Raw genomic sequence first — 11,553 nt, 5'->3', positions numbered from 1 at the left:
ACAGTGGTGTGCAAGTGAGCGCGTGCTCGTGCACACACACGTACCAACATATGCATAAAATAAAAATTTCAAAAATTAAAAAAAAGATTTTGTCAAATAAAGCAAAAACTATACTTATTTGGAGTGGTTAAGATTCTTCATAGTTTATTCAGCTTTATCTGTTTTTCTGCATATAAATCTTAGATGTTATATCACATTTGTCAGCATTTTCTCTTAAGCAAACTGCACACCCTCCACTCAGGGTATAGAAAAGGTCACTTCTGCTATTCCCATGGTTTCTATTTATATATCTTTGGCCCAAAGTGTTTTTTAAAAATATATCTCATCCCTAAAGTTCTAGTGCTTTTTAAAAGTTTTTTTAAAGTGATATGAACTGACAATCTAGGCAATGGTGGAGAGGATAGCCTAAATGCCCTTCCCCTATGATGAGACTGATGACTACTTTATATGCCATCCTAGAGCCCTCATCTAGTGGCTGATGGAAGCAGAGGCAGATACCCACAGATATACAGTGAACTGAACTCTGGAACCTAGTTGCAGAGAGGGAGGAGTGAAGATCAAAGGGGTCGGTACCAGGCTGGTGAAACCCACAGAAACAGCTGACCTGAACAAGGGGGAGCACATGGCCCCCAGACTGCTGTCTGGGAGGCCAGCACAGGACTGATCCAGACCCCTGAACATGGATGTCAATTAGGAGGCTTCTGCACTCTAGGGGGCCCCTGGTAGTGGATTAGTATTTTTCCCTGGTGAAAGAAGGGACTTTGAAGCTGGGCGGTGGTGGTGCACACCTTTAATCCCAGCACTCAGGAGGCAGAGGCAGGCGGATCTCTGTGAGTTTGAGACCAGCCTAGTCTACAAGAGCAAGTTCCAGGTCAGCCTCCAAAGCCACAGAGAAACCCTGTCTCAGAAAAAAAAAAAGAAGGGACTTTGAGAGCCCATCCCACGTTTCGGCCTGGACACATGGGGGAGGGCCTAGGCCCAGCCCAGGATGATGTGGTGAACTTTGGGGAGCCCCCATCGAGGGCCCTACCCAGCCTGGGGAGTGGAGGGTGGATGGGGTGGGGGCAGGTGGGAGGGTTGAGGGGGAGGGAGAGGGAGGAGGGATTGACATGTGAAGCAAGCTTGTTCCTAAAATTTGAACTAATAAAATTATGTGAGTATGGAGGTCAAAGGACAATTTGAGAAGTCAGTTCTCACCTCCCACCTTGTTGTCAAGGGTCTCTTGTTTCTGTTGCCTTTCTGTACACAGCAGGCTAGCTGGTTCTGAGACCCTGGGAGATTGTCCTGTCCCTGCTGCACGCCCTGCTGTAGGGTCGTTGGGTTACAGATGTGCACTCCTGTAGCAGGGTTTTTAGGTGGGTTCCAGAGGTTGAACCCAGTTATCAGGCTTTCTCAACTCCACTTTATCTACTGAGCCTTCTCCTCAGCCTGATAGATACCCCTTTGTGTTAAATGCCTTTCCTCTACTTAAGATACTTGCTTTAAAATTTTTATTTCTTTATTATATGTAATTGGGCATTTTGTCTGTATATATGTCTGCACACCAAAACAGAGCATTGGATCTCATGGGACTAAAGTGATAGATGGTTGTGAGCTGCTATGTGGGTGCTGGAAAGTGAACCTGGGTCCTCTGAAAGAACAGCCAGTGATCTTAACCACTGAGCCATCTCTCCAGCCTCTTAAGCTACTTCCCCATCAACTGAATTTCTGTGTGAATTCAGGCATCTTTGTCATGTTTTAATACTGGAGTTTTAGGGGTAGGTGTAGTGGCGCACGCCTTTAATCCTAGTACTTGGTAGGCAGAGGCAGGGGGATCTCTGTGATTTAGAGGCCAGCCTGGTCTACAAAGTGAGTTCCAGGACAGGCCCCGAAGTTACACAGAGAAACTGTCTCAAAAAACCAAAATAAAAAAGTGTGAATGAATAAATAAAATGAGTTTTACAGTAGAAGGTAAAGCAAGTGTTCTTCCCCCTTCTTTTGTATTTTGGAACTACCTCATATGTTTGCTTGCTTTTCTCTTCAGTGGCATGGTGACCATTTTTAAAAAGCCAAATGGCTGAGGCTGTAGCTCAGAGGTAGAGCCAAGAGCCTGCTTGTGTCCATTAACCACTGGTTAAAAAAATGTCCACAGAAACTCACCTCACAGATGCTCAGCGCCTGCCCTGACAGAAGAGTCAACTGTAGCCAGAGGCTGGCATGAAATGAGCGAACACAGGAGCTGACAGGAAGATGCTGTGTGGTGTGTTCAGGTACAGGCACACATGCCCCTTTGTACGTGTGACTTACGCCTTTGTGTAGGTACACGTTGTATGACATATACCTGTGTGCCCATGTGCATGTGTGATGTTTACCTGTGTGGACATGCATATATGCAGATGGGATCTATGCCCATGTGCAGGTGCATGTGTGTGTAATGTATGTCCTTGTGCAGGAGTATGTGTGTGACATATGCCTTTGTGCAGGTACACATATGCATGTATGACATGTGCCCGTGTGTGGGTACACGAGTGTGATGTGTGCCTGCGTGCAGATGCTCTCGTGTGTGTGTGTGTGTGTGTGTGTGTGTGTGTGAGAGAGAGAGAGAGAGAGAGAGAGAGAGAGAGAGAGAGAGAGAGAGAGAGAGAGAATGTCTATATGAAGGTGCAGACTTGCAGGTACACTTCACTTGTGCATGTGTGACATATGCCTGTGAGTATACTTGAGCACACACAGGCATACGTGTGTGAGATTTGTCCCTGATGCTTGCTGAATCCTTTTATATCATGACCCTCAGCTATATTAGTGACTCAGAATCACCTGTCAGCTTTCTGAGACATAAGAGCTTGGGCTTCACCTCTTGAGTGGGAAGTGTGGAGAGACCAGAGAGCCCCTGCTGCCAGTTAGCAGTGCTACACTGCAGGTCCCAGCTCCCTCTGGCGGTGGCCACAGTGGTTTTTTGTTGTTGTTGTTCATTTGTAGATTGTCTTGAGGCATTGCTCCTCTGGTGGCATTATCATACTTGTGCCGTGATTCCTTTATGGCTTTCAGTGTCGGACTGCAGATACTTTGGTGCCAAGCCCCAGCCCTTTTTACTCAGAGGCAGAGGCAGTGGGATCTTGAGTACCACTGAGTTCCCAGGCTGGCCTTGAACTGCGATCCTTGTGAGGTGTGTGCCCAGCTCCATGACACTGACACCTCCACCACGCCCTCCTCCTCCTCACGGGGACGCTCTGGTCTTTCTCCATGAGGCATGAAGCCAGAATGTGCTTTTGAGATATCAGTTTATTGCAGGGGAGGGAGCTTCCACGTGTGCTGGTGTTTATGAGGCGTCCCTGTCAGAAGTGCACGTGGAATTCTGAAAAAACTTCACGGTTTTATTTTGGCGTCGTGGCGTGAGAGCTTTGTAAACACAAGGCATCTGTGTTCTTCATTCACAGCGAGTGTGTAAGGGAGCTGCTTTGTGGAGTTTCGGCTTTTTAGATGACTAATGTCCTATCCCCCCTCGGTGACAGCACCGCTTGTTTTTAATCAGATTTTACATAAATCATATTTGTGGAGTTTTGTTTTTGAACACTGGGGATTCAACTCCAAACCATGAGTCAGAGCTCTTTAGAGAACTGTCCCTGAGCCCTCATCCTAGATGAGGAAGCAAGGCCTTGAAGGAGATGGCTGTGGGTAGAGTGGCCATATTCCTGGTGGCTGTGGAGCCCTGTGCCATCACATGGGGCTGCATTGCTCAAGCAGAGAGACAGGTTAAATAAAAAACACGGTGGTTTAATAAATAGTGCCATGTTTTAGTAAGCTCCATCCCGTCCTGTGCATCCCAGCAGGACAGGGGGACATGCGGAGCCAGGGTCCTGATTCTGTGTGGTCCTAAAATCTTCCCCTTGGAGTGGACAGACCACAGGCACCCACGGACACAGGTCACTCAGGGCTGTGACACAGTGGATCCTTTACACGGCCTCTGGGAGCATCTGGGTGGTCCTGGCTCCAGAGCAGAACTTTTCACACAGCTTGAGCAGCTCCGACAGAACAAAGACAGACGAGGCCAGGCCGGTTAACAGCAGCAGGTCTGTGGGAAGAGAGGCTCAGGTAGCAGCGGCCATCTGCCACATCCTGCAGTGTCTCCCTCCATGTTCTCTGCCTTTTTCCTTAACCCAACAGACTTGTGGGGGCTGAGGGGAAGGGGCTGACCACTCTTGAAGACACCAGGGTCCTTCTGTGACACTGGACATCCAAACAAGTCACCATGGCTTTGGCAGGCTGACTGTCTTCCCCACAATGGAAAGGCTGCATAGAAACTTGCTTGGGTGGGTGGGGGGGGTCAACTGTCTGTCTGAGATGGGGTCTCAGGTAGTTCAGGTTAGCCTCAAACTTGCTATATGCAGCTAGAGTGCCTTTGTACTCCCAGTCCTCCTGGCTGACCTCTCCAGTGCCAGTGCTGGGATTACAGGCATGCCAAGGTTATTTGGTACTGGGGAAGGAGTCCAGGGGCTTTGTGTGAGCCAAGCAAGTACTCTACCAACAGAGCTACAGCCCTAGCCCAAGGGTTTTCTTTTTGTGCAGGCTTGCAGGAACATGCAGGCAGAGGTCAGGGAGTCTCCATCCTTTTTTAGAGGCATTTCTCACACTGAACCTGGAGCTCACCATTTTCAGCTAGGCTAGCTGGCCATAGAGCCCCAAGGTCCTCCTGTCTCTGCCCCCCCTCACCAGCACTGGCATTACTGGTGCATGCATTCTGAGGATCAGACTGGGGCCCCCACCTGTCCGGACTCCCCAGCTCCTGTGTTCCTTTTCTTTGCTTGCTCCCATAGGGCACTTCAGGGGGCCCTGCAGTGATTTTAGATTACAGAGAAGGGTGCCCATCCCAGCTGTATCTCAAGTGCTCTAGCTGCATATGCTCACACCCAGGTGACCACGTGGGGTCTGTAATGAGCTGTGTTGGAGCAATGGCCTGCTCTGTACTGGATCTGGGAGCTGACCGTCTGTCCTCCATTCCTGGGTGGGGGTGACAGAAGGAAAGGCAGGGGACCTGCAACTGCTGTCTGTGCTTGGGTGAGTTCCTCTGCAGGGCCTGTCCCTGAAGGAATAGGGACTGTTTGCTTCCTGTCCCCACTTCTCTTCAGCTGCCAGAGCATCCTGAGCTCCAGAGCAGGGTATGTACACAGTGGCCTTTGGGTATCCCAGACTGCTCAATTAAATCCCTTTCACCAAGAACTGTCTGATGGCCAGCTCAGATGAACACCTGTCAACCTCCAGACTGTGTGTGTCCTGAGGTTCAGGATGCTGCCACCCAGTCCTAACCCCAGGCCCTGCTTTCAGCAGAGGGGTTTCTTTCTGGGCTTCATTTGTGTTCCCTGTGTCTGCGTTTCACCTTCCTGCACTATGTGACATAGAGCAGATGCTGCAGACCAAACTGTCTTTGGAGAATGGCTCTGAAAGCCCCCACTCTGGCCCCCCCACAGCTCCACCCCAGTTGGCAGCAATCTCAGGTGAGAGACTTCCTGTTCCTATCACTCATCCCCATCACTCACCGAGAGCTCTCAGGTTTTCTGTCTGGAAGACCTTCTGCAGGGGCGGGGCATAGATCACGGCCAGCTGCCCCAGAAGGGACCCAAGGACTGAGTAAAGGAACATGCGGTTCCGGAAAAAGCCAATCTCAAATATCAGCTTGGTCTGTGGGGAGAAGAGGCATGAAAGGACGTGTGGGGATAGGGACACTGTGCAGTCTGTGTCCCCCCAAATTGGTACCTGGACAGAATGAATGGCAAGTGCTGAGGCTTGTTGGAGCCATTGGGGACATGAAATCTGGTCCCCCAACACCCTCCCCAAAACTTTGCCAAGAGTGTGAGAGGCAGTGGAACAGTGTCCCCATCTACAGGGGCCCCTGTTGTGTGTTTGCAGGGGTGGAGCTTGGGGCAGGGTCAGCTCTGCTCACCTGAGAGCGGCAGCTTAGGGCATTGAAGAGGTCAAAAAACACGAAGCAGGTGAAGGCCATGGTGGTGGTGCGCGGGGTGCTGGTCCCATTCTCTGGAATCTGGAATGCAGTACGTAGGCAGACTCATGGCAGAGAGGGGAGAGGACTCCCTGCCTTAGAGCTGAGGAGTAAAGTCAGTGTGCTAGGGGTGGCCTGTGGGTGCTGCCTGAGGATTGCTGGTCAGCCCAGCCCCTAAGCTGTACCCTAGAAACTGGCTCTGTGTGTGTGGGGGAGAGCCCCCAGTCCTGCATAGGTATCCCAACTGTTCATGAGTGAGGCAATGCCTGCCTTGCTTACCTCTCTCCAGAAGATAAAGAGGGTCCCTCCTATGATGACAGCAGCTGACAGGAGGACCTTCAGGATCAGGGCTCTGTTCAGGATGGTGTCCCTGATGCTCCGTGGAGGCCTCCGCAGGGCATCTCTGTCCACAGGCTCCACCCCCAGGCTGTGCAGAACAAGACAAATGACACTTAGAAATAGCAAAGGTTTCTTGGAAGCTGGGCCAGGTGGCACACACCTGTAATCCCAGCTTTCCAGAGGCTGAGACAGAGGATGAGTTCAAGGCCAGCCTAGATTACATAGTAAATCCCCCAGCTAGCTTGAATGACAGAGTGAGAGCCTGCCTCAAAAAGCCAAAAATTTAAAAAGGACACCCGAGACCCCTGCCTCAGCTTTGCCCTCCGGATCATCACCTGTGAGTGGGGCTGCTCTTGTCCCCCAGTGACTACTCCACAGATAGCCACAGCTCTCTAGCCATCTGTCTCCAAGCATCTAGATGCAGAGAGGCCAGAGCACTAGCAAGGGCCAGCAATGCACTTCAGCCTTCCCCATGCGTGGCCTTCTAACCCCCATGCAGTTCCCACTACCATGAGGGGTCCTTAGTGGGGCCTGGAGGAACAGGACCCAGCTATTCCTTCCAGGGTCCACTGTGTCAGACACTCAGCACTTGCCACTTGAGAACATCAGGAGAGCCCTATTGCACATGGGGTAGAGACCTGGTGAAAGGTTCAGGCATTATGCTGGCCTACCCCTATTACCTGGTGGAACAGGCAGTACCCTGGTCAGCCCAGGATTCCATGGGAACTAAGTCTGCATGCAGGTGCAGAGGACCACTTTAAAAGACAGATCCCTGCCCATTTACTCTCTCTATATACTCTATACTCTTCTCTGTCTGCTTCTCTCTCTCTCTCTCTCTCTCTCTCTCTCTCTCTCTCTCTCTCTCCTCTCTGGCGACTGGCCATGGCGGTCAGCCATTTACCCTGTTTCTCTTCTTAGTCTCCCTACTCTGCCAGGCCTATAATAAATTGGTTAATATGTCTCTTAGTCTTATGTCTCATCTGTCTTTCTTCTTTATTTCTAATTTAAGCAAAAATTAACACCTGGGAGCTACCTCACCTGCTGTCTCTCACACACACAGGAGGCCTTGTGGCAGCTGCAGCCCTTGCTGAACTCTGGGCTTCCCTCTCTATGTACCACAGCAGATGATGTTAACAGTAACATTGGCTCCCTTTGGAATGATACCTCCCTGTGCAAGCAGCCAAGGCTGCTGGGCACACAGGTCTCCTGTGCCATCAATGAAGCCATGAGCATCTATGTCATGCAAGCACCATCCTAAAGGTCCAGGGGCATCAAGTCCACAGTAACCAGCTAAAGTGGGGATGGATCCAGTCAACCCAAACAATGATATTCTTCCCTTCAGGGAAAAGCATGGGCAAAGTCCCAGGGATGAAGCCACCACCGTTAGATTGATCAGGGAGGACTTCTTGGAGGCAGGGACCTGAGCCATGGGCTCCAGGAGTGCACTGGAACCGAGGGAGCACAAAGCTCTACCTCTGCATTCCATTCTGCCCCCTCCCAGGAAGCCGCCCCCACTTGAGTAGCCCTGCGATTCCTTTCTGAGGGGGAGCTCCCGTGGTCCTGCCTTGAGCTTGCGGCCTCACCTCTGTGCTGGCGGCCCATCCATGATAATGTTAACCCACAGGATCTGCATGGCATTGAGGGGGCTTGGCAGGTTGCACACCGTGGACAGGGTGATGAGGCTCAGGGCAGCGATGCTCCTGCAGGGCACAGGCGACAGACAGCCCATCAATTCCCCTCACGGGATGAGACGCCTGCCCGCCTGCTGGCTACAGAGGAACGTCTGCCCCTGCTTACGTGCTTAGCTGGAAGCGGACAAAGTTCTTGATGTTGTAGAAGATGCCTTTGCCTTCCTCCACCGCACTCCTGAAAGGGAAGGGAGAGTGTTTGTGGGCAGAAAGGTCTTGGGAGTGGGGGTCAGAGGCTTAGCCACACGGTGCAGGTCAGCCCACCTGCAACAGTGCAGGTGACCCTTGCTGGAACACCTGGGATACACTGGAGGGAGGTGATGTCAGCCCCTCTATGCAAATCCTGTGTGTGAACCTTCTCAGCTGGAGCCCCAGGGCCCCACCTGTGCTCAGAATGCCCAACTATGATCCACCTGCAGTGGATGCACACAACAGTGAGAGAAACCCAAGCTTCACACACTGGAGGCAGAGCAAGACATCACTGTCCATCTGTCTGTTGTGTGTATGTGCTTGTGCAGTTTTTATGTGTCAGAACATGTGTGTGGAGGCCATAAGAACATGTTGGATGTGCTACTGCCTCTCCGACTTACTTGTTTGAGTCAGTGTTTCACAGAGCCTGGAGCAAAGCTGGCAGCCAGCAAGTCCCAGGGATCCTCTTGTCTCTGCCCCTCATAGTGACAAAGTTACAAGCACACTCCTATGGCTATATCTGTGACTCCTTCTCTTCTCTCCTCTCCTCTCCTCTCTCAATCATTCTTGGAAGAGTATTTTTAACGGCAGAGAAATGGTGTTATGCTGGTGCCTCTGCTGTTAAAAACACTCTTCCTAAAGTTCTTCTGAACCCTAAGTATAATTAAGATTAGCCTTAATTATAACTTAAATCCAGAGAAAGGCAACTTTAGTTCTCCTGCCTCAGCCGCCTGAATTCAGGAATCACAGGTACATGCCTCCTTGTTGGGCCTCCAACCGTGACTTATTTGTGCAGGTGTGCACCTGTGGGGGCCAGAAGACAACCTGGGTATCATCCCCAGGAAGGCTGTCCTCCTCCTTTGACACAAGATCTCTCACTGGCCTGGAGCTCACCCATCAGGCGAGGCTATCTGGCTGTCAAACCCTGGGTCTACTGTCTCCTCCATGCAGCAGGATCAGCAGCCTGTACCACCCTGCCTGCATTTTTACATGAAAAGCGTCAAACTTGGTTCGCCATGCCCGCAGGCCAAACACTGTGTTGACTGAGCCATTCCTCCATCCCACAAACATGATTTTTAATACCCATCTCTTGTTGCTGGCTAGTCAATGGCTCTAGATTTTCTTTGTATCCCACAATGACTAATGACAGGATGGCCCTAGGACCCTGTTTTGAGAAGCTCCATACATTCGGAGTGGGCTCATCATCACAGTGATGAGCTTAGGATACAGTTCTCTCCAGAGAGTTCCCTGAACCCAAGAAAGGCCCCTCATATCTACCACAGTACATCCAGGGGATGCTGGTTATAGCAGCTCACATAATGGCTGAGAAGTCGTCGTCCACCAGAATCATGTTGGCGGCCTCTTTGCTGACATCCGTCCCTGTCTGGCCCATGGCGATCCCGATGTCCGCACACTTCAGGGCAACTGAGTCATTCACACCGTCCCCCGTCATGGCCACAATTGCCCCTGACTCCTGCAATGCCTTTGGGAAGAGCAGGTGATGGGGGACCCCAGCCTGAGGACCCTCTTAGACCGTGCTTGGTGTACCATGGGGGCAGTAGCCACCCACCCACTGGATGCTGCAGTCAGCTAACCTAGTCACTGTAGCTCTACCGCAGTGGCTGTGAGAGTGGGCATGGCCCTGAACTACTCAACTTCAGTTTCTCCATCTGCAAAGCAAGTGGCAGCCACCATCCTGGCCTCACAGGCTGTTGTGACACCCCAGCTAGGACCTCAGATGTGGCTTGTAAAAGTTGCTGTTAGTAAGCAGTAAATGAAGCCATATCTCTGGGCTGGCAAGATGTCTCAACAGGTAAAGGAGCTGGCCACCAATCTCGATGATCTGAGTCATACAGTCACATGGTTAATAGAGAACTGATTCCCACAGGTTGTCACCTGACCTCCACACATGGACTGTGGGCTGTATGCACCCATATTCATATGTACAAACTTTGTTCTCTCTCTCTCTCTCTCTCTCTCTCTCTCTCTCTCTCTCTCTCTCTCTCTCTCTCTGTTTCTCTCATGATCAGGGTCTTTCTGTGTAGATCAGCCTGTCCTGGAGTTCATGATCTTCCTGCCTCAGCATCATGAGTACTGGAGTGACAGATGTGAGCCACCATATGTGGTTGGCATTTATTCTTCATCACTAAAAACTAAACACCCCAGAACCTCCTCAAACAGCCCCCAAGAACAAACCATGGCCACCAAACATCTCAGTGAACTGCCGGGTACAGAGTTTCGGAAAACTCTGAAACTCACAGGCTTCTGGTTGACCAGGAGGAACCATGGCAGCTCCGTGTTGGCACCTGAATATTTTCTCTTTACATCATCTCATTCCTAGGGCAACCAGTGTCCACAGCCAGTGGTTCCCAACCTCCTCACAACCCCATAAGAGGACCCACCCCTGTTTTAACTGTGACGTGCCCATCCCGCTAGAGATGGTATTTCCCAGCATCCTTTGCAGCTAAACATGTGATAGCATTCTGGCCAGCAAACGGGGATGGATACATGGGAATGCATGCAGCTATTTAGAACCTAGAAAAGAAAGCTATGACCAAGGCCAGCTTAGCAATCTGCCCTCCTGGACCATCCCTGTCATTTGGCCAACAGAGAGCGCCTGCTACCCTGGATGGCCCCACCCTGGATGGCCCCTGTCATTTAGTTACCTTTATGATTTTAACCTTGTGCTTTGGGCTGGTCCTGAAGAATATAGACACCTGGCACAGGGAGTCAAAGAGTCATCAGTAGACATAGGAGCTGGAGGACTTCTCTGTCCCTGCCCTGTCTGCCCCCAGGAGAACCCACCTGCCTCACTTGGGCAGCCAGTGCGTCCTGCTCCATTCCTTCCACCTCCTCCCCTGACATGGCTTTCATCTTCTCGTTGCCCAGGCCGATGGTTCTTCCTTTGGGAGAGGAGTTAGGGCTGAGGAGCACCTCCAGGACCCGAACTGTGGTCCTGTCCCACCCATCGTGTGACACCTGACTTTAGCCCATTTCAGTAGGTGTCTGATAACCACACTGAACATGCATTTGCCCAGGATGAGGAAACTACACAAAAATTGGCTTCCCTGAGGCCACACTTCTGGGAAATGTCATGGGCATCTCACATGATGACTCTGATATGTTGGCCTGTGACCTTACAGAATGGGGCTGAGTTGGGCAAACCCAACATAACAGCTCTTAACGGGAATGATTTGAGGAGGAGAGGCCACCTGTCAGCCCACTGCTGATGAAGAGACTTGAGCAGCAGAGTTGCTTTATGTCAAAGATACTGAGCCAATGGACAAAGCCAGACTGGAACTACATGGTGTGGGATGCCACCTGTGCAGCGAGATCACAGTTGAAAAGCCCCTAAACACATAG

The 11,553-nt window shown here is 51.1% G+C and overlaps 1 protein-coding gene across 1 annotated transcript in view; it reads right to left on the bottom strand.

The window, feature by feature from the left end:
- Positions 1 to 2,611: 2,611 nt before the first annotated feature.
- Atp2c2 (ATPase secretory pathway Ca2+ transporting 2) overlaps positions 2,612 to 11,553 on the bottom strand; it is a 58,477-nt gene continuing 49,535 nt past the window's right edge. Inside the window, exons 19-27 of the mRNA XM_027410751.2 lie at positions 10,996 to 11,093; positions 10,857 to 10,907; positions 9,507 to 9,673; positions 8,111 to 8,179; positions 7,897 to 8,013; positions 6,254 to 6,401; positions 5,918 to 6,016; positions 5,514 to 5,655; positions 2,612 to 4,051 (exon numbers count right to left, since the gene is read on the bottom strand). Coding sequence (XP_027266552.1) covers positions 3,933 to 4,051; positions 5,514 to 5,655; positions 5,918 to 6,016; positions 6,254 to 6,401; positions 7,897 to 8,013; positions 8,111 to 8,179; positions 9,507 to 9,673; positions 10,857 to 10,907; positions 10,996 to 11,093 — 1,010 coding nt within the window. The 3' untranslated portion in view covers positions 2,612 to 3,932. The remainder of the gene's footprint in view (positions 4,052 to 5,513; positions 5,656 to 5,917; positions 6,017 to 6,253; positions 6,402 to 7,896; positions 8,014 to 8,110; positions 8,180 to 9,506; positions 9,674 to 10,856; positions 10,908 to 10,995; positions 11,094 to 11,553) is intronic.

The sequence above is a fragment of the Cricetulus griseus genome, chromosome 3, assembly GCF_003668045.3.
Source record: "Cricetulus griseus strain 17A/GY chromosome 3, alternate assembly CriGri-PICRH-1.0, whole genome shotgun sequence".
NCBI lineage: Eukaryota > Metazoa > Chordata > Mammalia > Rodentia > Cricetidae > Cricetulus > Cricetulus griseus.
The sequence above is the reverse complement of the archived record's forward strand: the minus strand, read 5'-3'. Positions and strand labels throughout refer to the sequence as shown.